At 41.0% G+C, this 21,641-nt stretch overlaps 1 protein-coding gene and 1 long non-coding RNA gene across 7 annotated transcripts in view; one reads left to right on the top strand and one right to left on the bottom strand.

Annotated features, from left to right (window-relative positions):
- LOC108884788 (disco-interacting protein 2 homolog C) overlaps positions 1-21,641 on the bottom strand; it is a 167,521-nt gene that overhangs the window by 18,727 nt on the left and 127,153 nt on the right. For 4 of the 6 annotated variants that reach the window (XM_051069779.1, XM_018678874.2, XM_051069781.1 and 1 more), the window contains exons 9-23: positions 18,950-19,041; positions 15,010-15,120; positions 13,611-13,734; positions 10,538-10,647; positions 8,952-9,054; positions 8,795-8,859; positions 8,504-8,597; positions 8,288-8,407; positions 7,336-7,450; positions 5,701-5,840; positions 5,473-5,609; positions 5,179-5,387; positions 4,986-5,100; positions 3,137-3,338; positions 2,946-3,055 (exon numbers count right to left, since the gene is read on the bottom strand). In XM_051069779.1, coding sequence (XP_050925736.1) covers positions 2,946-3,055; positions 3,137-3,338; positions 4,986-5,100; positions 5,179-5,387; positions 5,473-5,609; positions 5,701-5,840; positions 7,336-7,450; positions 8,288-8,407; positions 8,504-8,597; positions 8,795-8,859; positions 8,952-9,054; positions 10,538-10,647; positions 13,611-13,734; positions 15,010-15,120; positions 18,950-19,041 — 1,847 coding nt within the window. The remainder of the gene's footprint in view (positions 1-2,945; positions 3,056-3,136; positions 3,339-4,985; positions 5,101-5,178; positions 5,388-5,472; positions 5,610-5,700; positions 5,841-7,335; positions 7,451-8,287; positions 8,408-8,503; positions 8,598-8,794; positions 8,860-8,951; positions 9,055-10,537; positions 10,648-13,610; positions 13,735-15,009; positions 15,121-18,949; positions 19,042-21,641) is intronic. The other 2 variants (XM_051069780.1, XM_018678875.2) reach the window with 1 other exon arrangement.
- LOC127142346 (uncharacterized) overlaps positions 17,064-21,641 on the top strand; it is a 135,633-nt gene continuing 131,055 nt past the window's right edge. The window contains exon 1 of the long non-coding RNA XR_007812927.1: positions 17,064-17,509. This is a non-coding gene — a long non-coding RNA (uncharacterized LOC127142346). The remainder of the gene's footprint in view (positions 17,510-21,641) is intronic.

The following is a 21,641-nucleotide window of genomic DNA, read 5'->3' as shown; positions in this document are numbered from 1 at the left end:
TCTCACAGAATAGAATTTTATCAGTTGAGTGAACGTTGGTGTTGAATTCTTGTGATAATATGCTGAAGTCTGCAGCTCAGTTGTATTGGTTGTCATTATCAGATGTGACAATCATTTCAACGAAACCTGACGCAGCGGCCACCTGGCAGACACAGATCTGTACGTCACTTAAATTTATATAAATGATAAATAAAATAAAACACGTCTTCATTGGTGTCGTTAAAAGTGTCTTAATAAACACGGTGGTCCAGGGGTCCCTGGGTTTTTGTCAGTGGAGTCTGGTGGTGATATATAGAGATGTTTCTGGTTAAACAAAAAGGATCTTCCTCTTTAATAAAAAGGTCTGTCTCTGTAGGAATCCTCACATTTATCCTTTAAGTGTGGTGGCCTGTACTCCATTAAAGTGAGTGACCTTTGGTGATTAAAGGAGACGTTAACCTTCACGTGCACTCATCATTAATCTGTCATGTTTGATGTATAATTCTTCTCCAGTTTGTGATGTCCAACGTCCACTTAAATGTTTTTCGTCAATTATTCAAGATGTTTTTATGTGTGCAGTGTATCCTGATCTGCAGGGCAGGATGGTGCTTTATTCAAACAGCAGTAAGGAAATCGTATTTTTTCGTTAATTAGAATAACTTCTGTAGAAGCAAAGCTCCTGACTGCAGAGGCAGATCCGAGTGTTTAACAGTGTAAATGTGTAACAGAGTTAAATCGACCTTCCCTGGGTAAATATCAGAGGAGGAATCTGAGGAGGCATTCAGACTAAATCACATTTCACTCTATAAGATTACACTGAAACACACACACACACACACAACATTTCAATAAACAAAAAGGAACAACAGTCTGAAGAGCAAGAGGAGCTCATTCACACAGAGGGCCTGGTTTTCAGAGGGATGGACGTGGAGCGAGGAGGTGGGGGTTTCCTCAGAAATGTGGAGTTATGCAAGCAGTGATGGATGAACGAACAGACAGACGAGGGAAATGATGATGAGTCAAAAGCTTAGTAAGAGTAAGCATAAAATCTTGGCCCCTGTTCTTCTTCTTCTTCCCCTGAATCTGATTCATATTCAGCAGAAGTGGAAGCACATTTTCACACTAAATCCCCCACAACACAACGTAAATTTAATTCTGAACCTAAGAGCTCTGAGGTAGTTTAACCCGGGTGGGGACTGTACAGGTCCGGTGTTTTTAGACTAAATATATTTCAAGTGTAGAATTAAAATGGATTACTTCTGGATAAAAGAGGCTTATTGGGAAGTAAAATTTATTGAAAATAAAATATAACATTATGTGAAGAATATAAATAATTTAAAAAATCTACAGACCTTCTTTTGGTATCATGTCTAAATGTTCTTGACTTCTTATGTGTTCAGCTGTCAAGACAGAACACCATAACTTTTCAGTGTTGAAGATGCACTGAAACTAACAGAGTAAGAACAGAAATGTGAGCTGATAATCTATTTATTGAAACTGGTAAAGGTTTAGAGAACACGGCCAGAAAATCAGCAGGTTGACCACCACACTGCGCTCCCTCCAGAGGTGTCTCTTCAGCCATGTTTCATTTCTTTTTAACTGTTCCTGTAAACTTTTTACTTCTTTTAAAAAAAAAGTAAGAAAATCCACCTACCAAACACTGATTAACAAGTTATATCTCTTCTGTTTAATCCGAACAAACAGATGTCTCCTGGACTGGTCTACTCACCAGTCCACCTTTACAGCCTCGTTGTGTTTCTACTCACGCTCTTTCAAACTCTCACTAACTTTCTAAGAAGAAAGGCTTTTGGAGAAGAGCTCAGAGCTAAATGAAATGACCAGTTGGAAGCTTAGTGGTGGAGACATTGACGTCATGTGACCGTGGTGTAGTTGGTTTATAGCCTAACATTAGCTTCTTACTTCAAACATCAGAACAGTGGTGTTCATCTGTGAAGATTATCTGATCAACTAAACCTGGAAGGATCAGAAATCCCCCCATAAAAGATAAAACAAACTAAACATAGAGCCAGGCTAGGCTAGGTTTCCCCTGTTTGCAGTCTTTATGCTGAGCTAAGCTAAGTGGTTTTAATCTTGTCATCTAACTCTCAGCAAAAAGACAATAAGAGCACGTCCAGAAAACAACCTGGGCTGTAGCTCGAGGAGTTTATTTGACATGATACTGAACCCACCAGAAAACACAAAGTTCATCAGCATCTGTTCAATTACACCCAAACAAACAACCAGAGCGGCAGCGTGTCGTGAGCGTGGCTGATGAAGACAGCGGCTGCTGCAGCCTCCCAGCGTGCTGCGGCGGAGGTGGCGGTTGTTATTATTTGGGGCCTGTCTCTTCTCATTAGAGTCTACACTGTGTGTGCAGTCGCCGGCTGCCTGACGCTGTAACTGATGACATTTTCACCACGAGAGAGGAGAGGGAGGAAAATCAGTCCTGTCAGTAACACACACCGCCTGTTGCTCTCCATCACTCCCGCTCTCTCTACTTCAATTATTCTTTGCTGTTTTCTCTCTCTTTATTTCTCAGTCTCTCCTGTTCACATGCTCGCTTTTCATTTCTGTTTTTCTTGCTCTTATGACCTCTATTTCTTATTTCTATTTTGGTTTCTCCACTGACTCTCTCTCTCCTGTCTCACTGTTACTGGGACAAAAATGATCTGAACAAACTGCACTTTCACCTACAGACTTCAGACTTTCTCTTTGCTTCATTAACGTCGAGTCATGGTGAGAAAGAAAAAGCAACTTTGCATCTTGAACAAAAGGAATATGTATGAAACCTTTAAATGTAGATTCAGCTACGACTTCCAGGAGAAATGAATTGATTCTACATGAATTAAAAGATAAATGACCAGTGTGACCTGGAACAATCGAGCCAAATGCTTCATTAAAAATGTGTGTGTGATGTTTATGATGATGACGATGGTGAAAACCAGCAGACCCCCTCTCACACACACCTTCCTTGCCTGGTCATTGTCTTCGATCTGACCCAGATCCCTGCCGCTGGCCTGAGCGATCCGCTTCCCCGACACCAGATTCCCAACCATCACGGACGCAGGACCGATCTCTGAGGAAGAAGAGGAGGAGGACGAATGTGAGGACAGGTGAGACGGGAGGGGAGTTAAGTGATGTCAGCTTCACACTCTACCTGGTTGTTTCTGCCGGGGTTTGGGCAGGTTGGTGACGCAGGTGTGCGGACACATGAGCACGTTGCAGGGGTGCAGCGACCCCTCCAGGAAGAGCTGCTTGGTCTCTGACAGGTGGATGCCACCCAGGGGAGTCTTGGGCAGAGTGTTGGAGGGCACCAGAGCCAGGCAGTACACCCCCACCTGGTGGATACCGTCTATCGCCTGGAGGGTTAGAGGGTGAAAAATGTTACCTCAAGTTTGAGCTTTACTTATCACATTATTCACCATTTTCCAGAGGTGACAGTTGTGTTAAAGTATCAGTAAAGACTCAAGAGACGAACAAACTGAAAATCGCAGTTGCACGTTGTTTCCACAGACTGTAGGAAACAATAAATGTTCCTTAATAGTCCTTAAATAGCCAAAACAGGGTGATGCTTGTTGGGTCTCTCTTTGTAAATATTATTATGATATAAATATGTATGAAAAGTGCCTTGAGATAACTTCTACTGTGATTGACTGTTATATAAATAAACTGACTTGACTTGACTGGTGGGTTTTGCGGGGCTAAAGAGAAGTTAGAATAAGACAGAAAAAAAAAGTTCCTCTAAAGTTATTGTAAAACAGAATCACACATTGATTGCTTTCTGATTTTAAACGTGTTCCAGCTAAAAATGGTCATTTAACTAATTATTAACCCATTGAGACAGGAAATGATTGGAATATTTGTAAGATTTTAAAATAAAATAACAACAAATGTCATGCAACTGATTGATGGGATTGTACAGAGCTGGAAGTATCTTTTAAAATTGTCATTTTATTAACACCTCACACCTGATGTAACGTGTCTTAACTTAAACGTAACATAAAATGTTCCATCATCGCCGGTATGAAAATATGAGCAGCTCTCCGAGTGCTGTCGCATCCTGTCATCTTAAAACGCTGACAGTGTCTGTAACCACATGAGCTAAATGTAAAAAACATCCAGGCCGGTATCTGTGATGGTAAAAGGAATAAAGAGATTTGGTTTTATTGCAGCTGTAAAAATGCAGACGGTTTTTATAGTTTCACCACAGTCTCCAGACCGGCTTAGAGAGAGATCTGGAGTTTGGACTGAGACTCTATCTGCACAGCGTGAACGTAAAGCACAGGATCATATACTGTATATGTGTGTGGATGTAGACAGAAATGTGGTGTGAAAGAATGTGTGTGTCTGTCTGGTGTGTTTCCCTGATCTGGTTTGTGCTGCAAGATAAATCTGGTGTTACTCAATAGTTTTGTTATTGTCGACAAAAATCCCATGAAAAGACCAAAAACCACTGACGTGTTAGTCCGCCTGTCAGTACTTTCTGACCTCTCCAGTTTCAGTTCCAAACACACTGATTCCTACTGAAGATGTAAATATTATGAAACAGGTCAAAAACATAAAGTTTCATTTTAAACTTTGCTCTGTAATTCAATAAAACATCTGGTTACTGTAGTTTTTCATCAAACAAACAGGAGAAAACAGAGTGTTTATTGGGGACTACTTTCAGCAGCGGATTAATCCACATTTGGAGTTCTGGGGCAAAACCTATTTTTATGAGGAAAAACCTATCCTTTCCTTGTGTTGAGAAAGAGAAGAGCAAATAGCTGCAGTTGATAAGTTTCAATTTTTAAACAAATCAAGAAAAACAGTTTGGTGCTACCATTAGCTAGTTTGGCTAGCTAACGTTAGCATTGTCAAACTTTGTTTTTCCTCATATTTTCAATTAACTTTGTAATAAATGCTGCTGCACTTTTTGCTATAAGATAATGTTGAGTTATGTGTTGGTTATTTGTCTGCTTGATTACTAATAATTGGTCTCAGAATCAGCCCCTTTTAATATTTACCTGCAGAACTCGGCTCATCCACTGGAAACTGTCCTCCTCGGTGGAGTCTGGCCTCTGCTCAGCCACGACCACGATCCTCTCATCGTGAAGCACCGTGATGGAGAACACCGCTATCCTGCAAAACAAAGAGCGAACATGACGACCTCCATGAGAGGAGACGGCCAAAGATGGAGAGCCCAGACACAGGACTCACCTGCCCCTGTAGACAAACTTCATGGGCTCCACAGCGAGTGCCGTGGCCACGATGTCGTCAGCGTTGTGCCGACGTCCCCCGACCACCATCAGGCCGTCCATCTTCCCCGCCACGAAGATCAGACCTGCAGGTCCGATGAAACCCAGCAGGCCGGTCCTGGTGAAGGGAAACTCGCTGACGGGAGCCCCGTTGTTGGACATGGGGAAAACCTGGGAGGAAGCACGGTCCAGGTTCAAAAAGCTTTTAAGGATTTTAACAAAGAGAGGAAGGTGAGAAAAGTGTTCACGCCCTCACCTCAAAGGTGTTCTTGGTCATACCAGCCAGGCCATAATAGGAGGTTCCCGTGGCGACAGTGCAAACACACAACTCCCCGATCTCATCGGTTTTACAGAGCAGAGGAACGCCTTCCGGTTTCACCACACACATCATAGCTAGAAAGAAAGACAGGTGATAAGAAAGATTTCAAAAAAAGACTCTTCTAATCTGACTCCCGGTGAAAAGCAGATTTCAGGTGCGTCTCACCTCCGGGCATGACGGAGCCGACGTCCTGCAGCGTGAGGACCGACAGCTTCTCCTCCGAGTCGACCCGGATCACGCCGTGACTCAGACCCTGCATGGACAACACGCCGCGACCAGGAGGGGTGCTGCCCTCCTCCACTGGCCTGCAGGGAAACAGACAATCAGACGGCGTGCAGGGTGATGGAGCACCGTTAATTATGAGTGTATGATCTTGTATTTTTTATCTGTCTGAGAACAAATTAGTCTTTTACACCAAGAGCATGAGGACACTTCTTGTGAAGAAGGACATCATTTTAAAAGACAGCAGTTTGAGAAAGTCACAATATTTCTGGCAAGTGAGGAGAAAAAAGTAAAGTGTGGACATTTTGGGGAGAAGTGAGAACAATTACTGAGTAAACTCAGGCTTTAATGACAGTTTTGGAAAGTGAGGACATATTTTTCAAAGAGAGGGCACCTTTAGAAAGTCAGTGGTTTTTTGGAGAAGTGAAGAGAAATTGTGAATATTTCTGAAAAGCAAAAACATTTCGAGACATTTCCAGGAAGCAAGGACAGTTTTGGAAGGAGACAACAACAAACTTTTTTGTTGAACAAGGACATTTTAAAAAATAATAAGAAGACAACTTTAAAGAGTGTGGACATTTTCCTGGAAAATTAGGATTTTTTGTGATGTGAGGGGATCTCTGGAAAGCAAGGACACACTGGACAGTGAGGACATTTTTTGAAGGAAGGGGCAACTTGAAAAGTTAAAAGGTAAATGTTTTGTGAAGTGAGGATGAGGGTATTTTCTGCAAATTATCACCAGGCTGTTTAAGGGTGAAGACTTTTTAGGGTGGTTATGGTTAAGGTTTGAGTTATATTTAGGCTGAGTGAGGTCTAGACTGGTGTATGTCAATGTAAGACCTTTGAAGTGAGTTCATTACTGCCGCACCCATTCAGATAAAGTGGCATTTATTGGCCTATGTGTGGCACAAGCACACACACTTTTACAGTGTTGTAATCAAGCCAACACGTGGAGGGCAGCTGCTCCAGTTTGACTGTAATGTGGAGTTTACATGTTTGAAGCACAGTGTAGATGATGAAAGAGGATTAAAGATTGTAAGTTCAGTGTTTCCAAAGCCACAGAGTTGTAAAGTCGAGACTTGAGTTAATCATCATGAGTTAAAATAAGACTGGGATGTAGTGGGAGGAGGGTACGGCCACTGAAGGAGCTTCTTATTTACTGAGGAAATGAATCTGTATCATGTAAAAATCACAATAAAAATCATTGAAACATCAAACTGCTGTAAGTGGAAAAGTGTTTGGATAGAGGATAAGGACATGAAGTAAGTGATTTCAGGACAAACTTTGTTTAAAATTGGAGGATGTGACTCCTTATGATGATGACGACTTGATTTATATTTTTAAAAATAAGCACAGACACATATCAGACAATAGCAAAGATAATTTACAGACTTTTCTTTCTACAAGTTGCTGCAGATGTCTCTCTTTTCCAATTAAACTTCATGTGTCTGAAATTACTGTAACTCTGTTTATGTGTCTTGTGATGTTCAACACGTGTGCGCTCACAACTACAAAGATGTTTTTATAAAAAGACACATACATGTGGAAAATCAGCCTCTGGCATATGAGTGAGTGTACCTCCTTATAGCCACAGTGAGAGCCTCGGGGGAGCTGGCGCAGGGACAGATGACCTCCGGCTTCAAACCTTTAGTCTGGAAGACGTTGAGGAAGGCGTCACAGGATGAAATCGACCCTGAGAGAGAGAGAAACGGTCAAAACTTTTTTTCCATGTGCAATTCAGCAAATAGCGAGCAGGAAGCAGCTCATTACAGCTATTCTTTTAATTGTAAGAGAGTAGTTTCCACTGGGAATCACTTTTCAGAATCCTTCAGTATTTCTTTACATCTTTATAGTTTTAGTTTGATAAAAAATGTTGATATGCTCATTAAGACTGTCTCAGTTATTACTGTGCACTCACTGAAATAAACTTTACAAACAGTATTGGACTTTTACTCCCCTGGGTTTTGCTTCTCAGGCGGTTTACAGGTTTATTACACTGACTAAACATGTTTTGTGGATTTTAAAAATATCTACATGGAGCTTAACAGGTGGCAATGTGTAATTAGGACATTCTCCTACAGACACAGTTAAACAAGGCAGTGCTCTTCAGTAAAATGACAGAGCGAAGATGCTGTGATTTTAAGAGAGGCTGACAGTAAAGCTGTTTATGGTATTTCCACTATCTCCTCCTCTCCGAAACAAAAGGACCAGGTGGTTAAAACCAATAAAAGCACTGAATAAAGAAGTTTCACATTATAAATCAGGATGTCAGGTGTGTTTGCTCGGCTTGTTTCTCTAATACCCTAAGATTCAAATGTCCAGTGACTAAATTCCTTCATCTGGTTAAAGGTTCTTGTTGAAAGATTATAAAAAGGACTGGATGCAATGTGTTATTTGTTGGAATAGAACAAAGGAACAGTGCAGAGAGTTTGTGCAGAGTGGTGGGGTGGATATTCATGGTTCCCAGAGGATAAACCCTTTAGTTTTTAATGATTTTACCATTGCACCACCAGAGAGTGTGTGTTCTTACAGGGATTTGAACCGTCAGCCACCACCAGCATGCGCAGGGAGCTCAGGTTGATGTCTCTCTGGTCCCGATGGGCCACCAGAGCCCAGTGCATGTCCCGCGACTTCGCACAGGCCACTTTGGCTACACACAATAAACACAACAAATTCAGCTGCTTAAAATCTGTGTTATTGACATCTATTCACAGGTACTTCTGAGGCAATAACTGGTATTTCGTACCTTTGTACTGGCAGACTTTTTGGATCCAGGACAGAGGGTTGACCTTCATGAGGGCGTAGGGAATACTGATGACATGCATCATATTCATCACACTCTGACAGAGACACAAAGACAGAGAGAATGATGTTTCAAGAGAACTTAACAGAGAGTCGACTGTTTTTAGTTTAATATTTAATGCATAGAAACACATATTATGTGAGTCCCCAACCAAATCACAATCTATGTTGCATTAAAAGAGAAAGTCTGTTCAATTTCCTCATTCTTCACAAGTTGAAATGTGTTTTTCCTTACAGTCAGGACAGCGTGCCACAGTCCGACGTCCTTCTTGAAGTCTAATACATTCACTATGGTCTCAGCTGGAGGACGAGAGGGAGAGAGAGAGACGTGAACATTGACCAGCCATCAAAGGTGAAAGATGCTTCAGACTGAATAAAATGAAGTGTGTTACCTTCTGTGTATGAGCAGGACTGTGTGAGGGCCTGGCAGTGTGTGAGCATGGCTATCCTCATCACGGTTACGCCGAGGACGCTGCCATCCTTACAGGTTTTATACTGGACAGACGGAGACAGAGACAGAGGTGAGGTGATGTTAATGTATAGTCGTAGATTATTTACATTTCTAAGACACCATCAGGGTTCTCCACTACTTCCTACAGCTCCTTTTCCAGGACTTTTCCAGGACATTTTTCGTCGCACGATACACAAAGATGAGCATCCAGGGCTGTGATTTATCTATGAAATCATCTATTTCATGCTTAGAAATTATGGCACCTCAGTTACCTACTATAACCAAGCTACAATTATGGCTTGAGCAGCTCTCACCCCAGCTTTCCCTTTTCTCTTTTACTTTTTCTCTCATCTCCTTCTCTTGAAAAATAATAATTAGGCAAAAGTATTTGAATCTTCTGCAGCAGGAAGTGCCGTCACTGTAACAAACACACCAAGCTCTGTTTATAATATTGATATTGTCAAAGTTTCCTCACTGGATATCAGAGATAAACGCTGGTTTTAATGACTTCTAGGTCTTTTTAACTGATCTACAGTTCAGCATTACTCTTGAACTTGCTGGGCCTGATTCCAGCAGTTTGAGCTGCTCACCAGAGTTACACAGAACAACAATAGATGCTTAGAGAAGTTCAACAGGTAAGATATAATGGCAGAGAGTCTGTTGCCTGTCTGCTGTCTCTCTCAGTCTCAGTTATAAAACAATGCAGGTGGCATCAGAGTCAAAATGCTGTCAAAGTATGTGACAACATATCTCAGCTGTCAGTCAAACTGTGCGACTATAAAAACATGAAGTCATCTCAAAAACAATATTAATATATTTCTGAGGCCTGGATCAGCTCTGGAAGTATTGATTGACATTTTTTAAGCTTCTTTCTTTATTTATTTTTTTTACAGAGTTCCCAAAACCAAAATGATGTCTGAATGCTTTGGAGTCGACAATAATCAATGACATTCTTCCCCAAAATAAGATCTCCCCTGTCTGAAAAGTCTGGCACCTATCTGACAAAACAACTGCAGGCATGAGAATAAAGAACATTATGAGCTGCTATTAAAGTTATGAATCATGTTGAGACGTTATCTTTCAAAAAAGAGAAAAAAATGTCAGACGTGCTGAAGAAATGAGACAAATTTCTTTGCGCCACAGATAGAAATAAGCTCCACAGTAATTTCATCTGTCTCGACAGTCTGAGACTTCTGTTAAAAAACAAAAGGTCAATCGTTTTTCAATCATCCCTCCTCTTTTCATCATTTTCCTCTCAGCCTTTTTCAATCCGCGATGCAATCAAGGAGACATTTCACCTTGCTGCTGGTGCAATTACTGGCCGGTTGCTTAAAGGGACGTTAGGGTAAATTCAAATCAATCAGACAGGATGACGGCGGAGAAACATCCACTAAACTGGGGTGTGATACTAATCCAAAAAGACGTGTAGTGCCATTGATTTACATTCACCAGACTGTGATGAACAAACCTACACAAGTGGAAATCTTTTGTTGCCCCCCTGAGAAGACATGCTTCAGTGTGCTTTACCTCGATGTAGGCGGTGTCTTGGTTGGCGTCCTTGATATGTGGGAACCAGTCTCGGGGCGGTTTGGAGAGGTGTTTGGACTCTGCAACGAACCACAGCACCTTGGGCCAGCCTGGACACACGAGGATACAAAACAAACTTAGCCTTTCAGTTGCTGTATTTTGGAGGTTTAAGAATGTTGGAGACATTTTAATTTTAACGTTTGTAGTTTGACCTTTCCTCCTGATTCACCTGTTAAACCTCATTTAGACTGGACTGGGTCTGGAACCAGATCTTTGATTGGATTTGGACCTGCAGTTTGAGTTAGAAAGTTGGCCAAGATTATCACAAGCCATATTTATTTCTTCCCATTATGCAACCAATCCTATAGAGGACCTCTGGTGACATATGAAGGAAAAAAATACAGTGTGGCCACAAGTTAATAATGTGTAGGAATGAGATCATTAAGTCGTGGCTGAGTTTTAATAAGCTGAGGGAATGAGATGAATGACTTGTGGCTACAATAAAATTATCATTAGTCAGTTGTTTATTGACTTATTGGCAGGGGTATCATAAGTAGCTGCTGGCAAACACGGACAATTTTGACTTGATTTCATTTGATTTGAACCTTGGAATGAATTATGATGACATACTTCAGCAACTCGCAAGAGATAAATAAATATCTCTTGAAATCATTTAAATAAATCATTTTTTTCTTTCAAATGTCACCAGAGGGCCTCCATACAGTCCAGTTGCAGATCTTCAGGAAGGCACTAAATGTTATTGATTTGTTTTCATGCTTTAGAGTAACTGATCAGAATGAGGAACCAGTCAGCTCCATCATCTACAAATATGAATATACTGCCCCTGTGAGACAGCTTTGGTCCCTGCCATGTTTCAGTATCTCCAAGAAACTGGTTAAACATCACTTAACCAAAGACGGTTTTCCAGAGAATGATGCATTATGTACACACTCATACAGTAGGTGGCAATATTCACCTTGTTGGTGTGCGACCTGCCAATTAACACCTGACGGAAACTGTGCCTGAGACCACGTTTCCACGTGGATGGTTGTTCACGATTTGTTGTGCATCATCAGCATATCGGTGAAGATAAATATGTATATACATACTTCTGTATAACTCAATCAGTCAGAGAGTCTTGTGCAGTGTCAACATGCCTTCATTTTACTTCAACTGTTATTACAACTGATTTTTTTTTTTTTCCTTTTTCAAGGATGTATTTCTCAGTGCAGAGTGTTCACATGGCCGAACATGACTGAGTCGTCAGTATGCTCAGCCTGTTAATGTCTGAATTAATGCTCCTGTTCCTGCCGGGCAGCGAGACAGAAGAAACAATCAGCAGCCATGTGAATGAGATGAGTTTAAAGCCTGCTGATCAATAAGAGGAGCACTCCACCTTAATGAGCTGCACACACACACACACACACACACACACACTGCTAAATCTATGCTGAGTGAGGAGCAGTAAATCTGGCGGCATCATGTTTCTATTTATACATCCATTACTGAAAAGCAAACAGTCGTTATTAATCACTAGGAGATTCTCCTTCTCTCTTTCTCTCTCTATTCAGTGCTAATGTCTCTTTATTCTCAATCCATCATGTGTCTCCTTCCATCCGTTCTCTTTCCCTCCTCCGTCTTGTCAGTCGTTTCTTCTATCGATTTGCATTACCGCTTCACTGACTCTCTCTCTCTCTGTCTGTTCCCCTTCTCTTTCTCTGTGTCTCTCTATCATCCTGTCGTCCATTACTGAGCCAGCTGTCTGCAGCCATCACTCTTTCCATTCATCCCACTGAGAGATGCAGGAAAATCTGAATTGAAACAAGAGAGGCACGGCCATGCTTTGACCTCTGACCCCTGACTATGTGGGTTCATATCACGTGTGTGTGTTCTGTGAGCTTATTTCTGCCTTGCAACAGTATTTCTACTCTATTATTTTTCATCCAGTTCTATTTAATCTAATTTTATTCCAATAGAACTGATTGTCTTTTTCTATTTTATTCTGTATTTAAATGCATTTCTTCACCTTACTGCATGAAAAGTACTTTGAAGCAGCTATATAAATAAACTTTCTTTTCCCCAGAGTTCAGTCTTTTCTACATAATTTAAAAATCATTACTTCAGGAAATTTATCGCTCTTTTCCTGGAAAGTCTTATTATTACTCACCATGAATAAAATTTCATTTTAAAAGCAGAACTGCTGAAAGCTTATCATAAATTTGTGTTTTCTCTTCTAATTGACATTTTTTCATACATGGTGATTAAGTGGTAACAGTTTTAGACAAAAAATATCAGTGCTAACTGTTCAGTGTTGTTTGGCTGAGTATATCCTCTTATAAGTTCTAATAAATCTGACAGGTTACATAGGGAGTGTATAACCATCTATATTTATTTATTCATTTACATTGGGATCATGTACAAAATATACTAATCTCAAAAAAGAGAAGAGATTCTTTGTACCAGATTTAACTACTGGCTAATTTCCATCTGCAGTCTGCAGGTGAGAGAAACAATAAAACACCGAGCAAAACATAAAATCACCACTACAAATAGGCTTATTTATAACCACACACACACACACAATCTTTATAATGCATGAGTACATTTAAAGAAGAAGTTGTTCATTGTTGTCTGATGATTTATTGCAACTTTTACTGGACTTTCTGCACTTCATGCTCCATTTGTTTTAAAGCATGTGCACTCTACAGATGTGGGAATGAGAGTCCTTCACGTCTTAAGCCACTTTTTGATAGTTGGGCAGTTTTCCTTATGTAATTTTATCTTTAATCTGCTTGTTCCATGAAATATTTTGCCTCACAGCTGAATGGCATGCTGCTATTTTAGCATAAAAAGTTGATCCACTTATATTTCTGATGGTAATAATAAGGTTTTGTTCACTAACACACAAGTGCAAACATGCCAAAAATTCCAGGTATTCTTCTGAGGAAAATGGGAGCAGATTTTGGCAAGAATTCCCACTAACACTGGGAATGGTTTACTTGATATCTAACACCACTGCTTGCAGTGTAACAAGCACAGAAGAAGTGTACGTGTGTGTTTATTTATGTGTGACCTTTGAACTGTGGGATCTCTCCGGTGGGACTCTTGGGTAACCCTTTATGGCAGGCGTCGCTGGTCAGAGCCACCGTCACTCCACAGCTCCCCAACAGAAATCCAATCTGCTGACTGCCGGCGTCCTGGAGAGAGAGAAATATGATTAATCAGCTGGGTTGGATTGTAATTAATCAATTCATGCTTGTAGGTCCAGGTCAGCTCCTCCGCATGACTCTGAGGTAAACAACAGCCTTCCTGATTCTTCCCAGAGGACATTACAGCTCACGGCGATGGCCAATCCAAACTGTGACTCAAACAAATCTACAACAACAACGGCAGCAGCAGAGATGTTTCTTCAGAGACATTTGGCTCTGATTACACCTCAGCAGAGCTCAGAGCTGCACGGTGACTCACCACCACCACCACAGCTTCTAATGACTCATGTTTTTAATACAATCCCCCGGTGGAGAATTAACTCCATCGACTGGTGTGAATTAGCGCTGTTCGACTCTGCTGCGCGTCCTCTTTTCAACTCCATAACACTGTTTGACATGAAGAAGAAGCAGAAGGAATTGAAACAAACTTCTCTGACTGCCTGACGTCCAGCTGTTTGTCGAACACCTGGAAACAGACAAACTCTCCATCACTCTGTTTCTCCACCTATCAACTGGACTTGATCAACTGCCTGCTGCTGGATCTTTGGGAGCCATAACACAGGATCTGTAACAAAGTAAAATACTAAAGAAATGACTGCATAGTTCCCTAAAGTGCAAACCATCAAATCAAAAACAAACTCTAAAGTTTACTCTACTGGATAAACTGACAAGACAAAGTTTCTGTGTCTCGCTTGAGAACTACAACTTCCCAAACCTGTCAACCTCTGTCTAATCCAGGAAGTGTGATATTCTACAAAGTACAGACACCATTGACACTGAAGACACCAAAGATGGAGATTCACATGCTGAATCTCAGACTGCTAAAACCATTTCTGGTGCTCCAGTGTTTACTTTTTCAATATCTGAAAAACGTGGTTGGCGAGGTCACAATGACCTTGACCTTTGACCTTCAGCCACCAAAATCGCATCAGTTTGTCCTTGAGTCGAAGTGAATGGATGTACCAATTTTGAAGAAATTCCCTCATGGTGTTACTGAGATATCACGTTCACAAAAATGGGACAGACGACTGGACGAACGGAGAGGAAGGAGCTTTAAAAATGTTCTTTATAATTCAATTCAATTCAATTCAATTTATAATGTTCATGTAAAGTCACCATCCTTACTTTTTGATGCATTTGACACCTAGAAACATCATCCAATAAATAGCTACTGTTTTAATTTTAATTCAATGTTCATTAAGTGCCGGACTAAATTGATCAGGTCTTGGTTGACGTTGTATAATATCCTTATTCAACACTTACCTTCCTGGTCAGTGGTACTTCTATTGGCACAGGGACGACCTCAGCCAGCAGGCAGCCGTAGAAAGCTGTCATGAAGGCTCCAGGATCGTTGTTTGGGAAGACCAGCGCCACCTATGGGCAGGAGGAAAGACAGGACACAAAGGTTACAGTGTGAAAAGAAGAGAAATCTCTGGAGAAGTAAGGATGGATGCAAATAATAAAAATAAATCAACTGGTGTGCGTCCATTCTCTTGCTATTTTGAGAACAGACAGTCACTTTTTGGTCAAAGTTGAGTGTGGAACGAAGGACACTTCTCACCCTCAATGGTCGTCATCTTGGCTATAAAGCAGAAAGAGAGTGGACCACCAACATATTTTCAAACTTCAGACAACAACAACAACCTACAAAGGCCTAAAACCTCAAATGTGAAATATACTGACACAGAAGCATTTTGATTTAGTATCAGAGCATATGGAAAAAGTGCTTGCAGGGTGTTTTGTGTGTTTGCGACGCTGAAAGATGATCACTGATACTAACTGCCGCCACAGAACCAGAAATTCATCCATGCAGATAATGAGTCTTATCAGAAAAGAATAAAGCTGATTCTCTGAGGGAGCATCTGGTCAATCTCTCTCTCTTTAACCCTCTTCCTTCCTTTCCTTCTGTTTTCTTTTTCTAACTCCTCTACTTTCTATTATCTTCTACTCTCCTCCAGTCTACCTGTTTACCTTCCTTCTCCAGTATCTCTGTCTGGCAGAGTGTCTCCTTCTCTCTGTTTATTCCCCCCAGTCTCTCCCTCTCTCTCTGCCTCTGTTTCAGTTCATTTCACTGCAGTTCAAACGGTTTAACTGGCACACTGAGGTTTATGTTCAACTGCCAAAAACGCTTATATAACGGTGGCATATATGAAAACAAACCTTTGGATGAGAAGGAAAAGAAATGACATAGAAAAAGCTCATTCATTATATACTCTAAAACAAGAAAAACAATGGGTGCAAGATTGAATTAACATTTAATAAACATCTATTTCAGTGTGGCTTTTCCCCACATGCGTGGTTTTGAGCTGGGACTCTGCTTTTTGCATCAAAGCAAATGCAGACTGACAATGTGTTGGATGGGCTGAGTGCTTTAACACATGGCAAATGCAGAAAAAGGGAAGAACTGCAGCTGCAAAAAACATCATTTAATGTAAGGCAGTATCTTCTGCAGCAGGTATGAGAATGCAGCATTTATAGTACCCCCAGATTCAGGTGATGTTAGTACAGCTAACGCAAGTAGACACAGGTGGAATATGGAAAACATTAAACTATGTTATTCCACAACAGAGTTCCACAAAGTTTTTAATTTTCTGTCTTCTGAGTACAGAAAGTTTTAACTTCTACTCATGTGACAGTTAGTTCTGTACATTTTTCTCGTTGGTGAATCATCTCTACACCGTGAGATCTCATCTGAAACATATTTTCTCTCATGTTTCTGTAACGTCACAGCCGACTCTTTATCTCCTGCTCCTCCCATGTTGGATCGAGTTCGGCTCCAGTTGCTGGTTGTGATGATAACGGTGAACCTCAGCTTAAGTGCTGTTTAATAGCTTCCATATACAGTACTGGACTTTGTGTGTGTGTGTGTGTGTGTGTGTGTGTGTGTGGATGTCGGGGGGGCACAGGGGTTGAAGCTATAAGCTAAGTGCACCTGAGTGAATGAGAGTGGTGTAATGATGCTTTAACAGGACTAATGTTGACATGTGCAGGTCTGACTGGAGACGTTCAGGTTTCATCTGTAGATGATACGAGCGAGAGACGAAGGGAAATGACTCTGTTACTGCGAACATGAGGCTGCAGAGATTCAGCAGCGTCACAGACTATAAATACTTAACATAGTTAAAGCTCGCTGTAGGACTTTTGTACCAACTCTTTCTGGAAAAGATCTGGATTTATCTGGTTTATTGATGTTCACATAGCTTTTATGTCACTATGACCCCAAGGTTTGTTGTGATCCTTGCTGCAAGGACACACTTCTTCTTCTCCTGATCTCTTTTTACTTTCTCTGTCCTCTCTGGTTCCTTTCTCCTCCTCCCTCAGACTAATATTACCAGCTTCACACACTAACATTATTTCAAAGGTTCCTCTCTTTCCTCCCTGTGATTTGGATGTTTAAGGCTCACACAAATTTCAAATATGTTTGAAGTTAAATTAGTGTGGTTCTGACTGGGGCTGACTTGAATGCATCACAGCGTCAAAGCTTTGACCGTTGCCTGACTTTGAAATAAGCATTCAAATGCTTCAATTTGTTTTTTATTATTCTAATATATGCATTACCAGAACAATTCTGAATAGCCCATAAAATAGGAAACAATGATCCAACGGCATTCATCAGTGAATGATGCAGGAATGAGTCCTACAACCTATAAGTAAGTTAGCATGTTAGCATGTTAGCACTTCCTGTTCCCTCGTCCCAAAGTCTTTCTGGTTAAATGTCTGAAATAAGGTCTGTGGTTTTAACACAAGCTCAAGACATTTTCAGGTTTTATTCTCGGACATAAAATGGGTCAGTAAATCCCCCACTCCTGATGTTTGAAGCTTTTACGTGTCTTAAAAAAGGCGGTTGCTAACGAGTGTCTAAATGAGACTACAGAGGTTGTCGGGGACGTTAACATGAAAACCCATCTACTCACCAGTCCACCTTTACAGCCTCGTTGTGTTTCTACTCGCGCTCTTTCAAACTCTCACTAACTTTCTAAGAAGAAAGGCTTTTGTAGAAGAGCTCAGAGCTAAATTACGTTCCAGAATAACCTCCCAATTTGAGAAGGTGATCCACAAAAAGTGCCAGATCTACTGAAGGAGGATCTAACAACTGCATCAGCCTGTTCTTCTTTGTTTATTATATGTTCACACTAACAGAGTAAAACACTGAAATCTGTCAGTTGTGTGAGAAAAATATTTCCTGCCTGTGGAACATGCCGCCCATCTATTTTATGAAACCACTAAGAAATACACCACATGATAGAAAAAAAGAACGATTAAATGAAACCTGAAATTCTATTTTTTTTGGTTCTGAAAGTCAAATCACATCCACAAACCATATTTGACTCTTCACTGGGCTCATTTCCCGAAACTGTTTTGAGCTTGTTTCACCACATAGAAATACAAAAACCCTCTAATGTACCTTCATAAAACAACAACTCCTGTATCGTTTTTCAGTGTAATTAAATCCCCTCTGCTTTCTAAGCACTCCCTCACCAAAACTCATTTCTGTAATCATCCTGCAAGACACATTTCTCCATCAGAAACACAAAACAACACCTGTAATTTTTTTAGTGTGCAACTTATTAAAGCTCTAGTAAAATGGTGAAAAAGACCAGTTTGTAATTCACAACGAGAGAGAAGGAAAAGGACTTGTGGAGTAATTAAAATACACACAGTGGCTTCGTGCCAGTCTTGACTTAGTCTCCAGTTGAGTGGGAAATTGAGCTTAAAATAAAGATGAAAGAGGGACGAGAAGAAGGGGAGCAGAGGCGGTGAGGGTGTCACATGGAGGCAGATGCATGTGGGACTGTTACCGAACCCTTTCCCATTTCACCATGATCGTCTTTTCATGTGTGGAGAGGTGTGGAGCGCCGGGTAAAGAGGCCTTGAGTATGATGTGATGATTATACAGACAGAGGAGGAAGGAAGGAGAACACACAGGAGCTTTTTTTAAAGAGCATTGAGTGATGATCAAAAAAATTCCTGAGAGGTGACGTCAGGAAAAACTGCTGCTCTGTGATGTTTGAATACCAACGGAAATGTAAGAGACAACAGAGGAAAAGGTCTGATGTTTGTAAGTCCAGCTGTTTCTGACTCTTGTTAAAAGATCAGTCAACTCAAATGGCCAAAAACAAACACTTTCTCTTGTGGTATCTGGCCTCACAGATAAGTTCGGTTTCTAAGTCCACTCCAATAAAATCAGTGTTTTCTCACTCACCCGGTCTCCAGGCCTGACGAGTGGTTCCTGTTTGGTTCCCAGTTTGTGCAGCAGGTTGTAGGCCACCTTCACACTCCTGGACCACAGTTTACCTGCAGGTGAAGTTTTATAAAAAATGTAATCAGGAGATCAGAGAGTCGTCAGGTAATTTATGTTGTGCCCTGTAAAAACATAAAAAGACCTTTCTAATAGCTGTATAAAGGAACAAAGGATGAGATCATGAGTCTCCATATGCAAAACATTACTGCACTGACGTGGCACATTTGAACTTCCATATATGTCACATCATGAGTGGGCCTGTTTGGAGATAATCATACAGATTTCATAACATCCCACAAACCGAACCCGTCTTGTGACCGCAGTGTAACTGGATCCACAGAAACATAAGGAACACGTCAGTATTTAATAAATAAATGGCTCAGCGATAACTCTATGAATGTATTTAGTTACTATTTGTGCAGTTTTAGGCAACAGGAGAGAACTGAAGAACCTCCGGAGGCTGATGTTTACAGAAGGTGTAAAATAACTTGCGTTAAATGCCTCCCTGTACATAAAGTTTAATAATATTATTATCAGATCTTTCCCATCAGTTTCATTTCCCTGCAGGTTGAAGTCAGCTCACCTCACAACAATAGAATCAGTTTTCATCCTTTACCCCCCCCCATCTAATTCAGACTGGCAGATGCAGATATTATGCATGAGCAACCCAGTGTGAGTTCCTCATTGTTTTTCACACTAAATGAGGTTTTTCTGATGTTTGTCAGAGCTAATGAATTGAAGAAAAGGGAAGCTCTGGGATCCCTCGAGGAAAATAGACTGTTAGAGAGAAAAAAATAAACTGCAAACAAAGGCAGAGCAACAGTGATTCAATGACAGCCGACGAGATTTAACAAGTGTAATTTAAAAAAAAAAAGAATTTAATTACTGAATTCAGAGTTAAAGGACTCAGAAAACGACCTCAAGGAGAATAAAGAGGATTTTTTCATTTAGACTTCATTAGTGATACCAGGTACAGCGGTGCATTGTGGGTGTGTGACTCCTTAAATTATGGCAAAAAAACATGTTTTGTCCAACTTTGACCATCAAATCCCCTTGAAGCGGTCTTCAGAGATCACATTCAAGAGGCCAAACGTGGGTTTTGTGAGGTCACACTGACCTTTGACCTTTGACCACAAAAAGTCTCCTCAATTCGTCCTTGATTTCTGAGATTTAAGTCATAAAGTTGCGAGAAAAAAAAACAGATTTTCTCTGAAATTCAAGCCATGAATTCAAGTCATTTGCTTACAGGCTTTAACACACTATTAACATGTACTTACATAAAGTATCATCAAAAGATTATTATATCAAAGAGATATGTTGATATTTTGTTATTTATGTTTAAAGTGAATGCGTCCATTTTTCCAGATGTGGGAAGAATCTGATTTTGGATTAAAACCCTTCTTATGTTGTTATCGTTCACACCACAGTCCTCTCGGCCACGTGCTGCTGACTTCAGCCTGATTCATTAAAACCTGCTGCCAGAGTGACGAGTGGAGCATCTGGTCCCACCCACAGTGGGTCACTTCAACAGGGTGACATTTTAAAGGTCTGAAAGAGGCAGAAATGTTGTGTCACTGGTGAACTGAAACTCTAGAGACAAAGCTGTAATGTGATTGAACGTGCTCTACTTAAAACGGTTCAGAGCGAGTTGCCAACACTCCCTGTCAGCATAAGCAGTCGAAGTCTAGTGAATAACCTTAAATATCATATTCATTTCTTATTTGTGTTATGCTTTAAGCCACGCTGACAACACACCGACATCCATGGATGGCAAAAATCAACATCTGTAGGTGTAAGATGTACAGCAGTGACCCTGAAGCAGGGTTGGGAGTCCTGGTTCAAGGGCTCTTCAGCAGTAATGGTGGGCCTAACCCTGGAAGTGACAAGCAGCCATCCTCCAGCTGGAAAACACGCTCGTCATCCTCCTTCAATCAGAGGAGATGACTCCTGCTGGTATTTTAGAAAGCGTCTCTCCAGCTGAACTGTGTCCAAATCAGAGAGTAATCAGTGTGTCTGTGCAGAGCCGGAGTCTGTTTTTTATTTTAGGATGACGTTACTCAATCATCCAGCAGCCTTTTGTCCTCTGAAACCAAGAGGAGGAGAAAGAAAACAGAATCAGGGAGTTTAATTTAATGAAATTAGATATTCACCGTTTAAAAACAGCAGCTACTCTCACAGAACGACTCCAGGAACAAAACAGAAATAAAACAAGACCTAAACATTGCTGCAGACCAAGCACTCCCCTCATGGCAACAACACTCCCCAATGGCAGGGGCCTTCCCCAGAAAGACCCCAATCCAATCGGGCATATGTGGGACCAAAGTTGGCGACCAGGGGACGTGTCAGAATGCAAGGTGTGATTAGCGTCTTTTATTTGTCTTGTACCTGTCCGTGGCTGACAAAGCGTTAGCGGCTGTGCTAATGAAGTTTCAGGTTTCTTTTGCCTCAACCTGCAAGTTGACGAGATCAGTTCCTCAGATATGTGTCGAATGAAACCCAGGCTGTCTGAATCCATGTTTATGAGCAGTACAGATAATGGATGGATGTAGGAGGCCAGTCCTGGAGAGGTGTGTGGCGACATTATAAAAGGTCTTGGCAGTTTTAAAAGTTTCTGGTTTTAGAGACAGGATCTGTAGTTTAGAGAAAACACTTC

This window comes from Lates calcarifer, linkage group LG4, assembly GCF_001640805.2.
Source record: "Lates calcarifer isolate ASB-BC8 linkage group LG4, TLL_Latcal_v3, whole genome shotgun sequence".
NCBI classification, from domain to species: Eukaryota; Metazoa; Chordata; class Actinopteri; family Centropomidae; genus Lates; species Lates calcarifer.
Note: the sequence above shows the minus strand (reverse complement) of the source record. Positions and strands in the feature narration are given on the sequence as shown.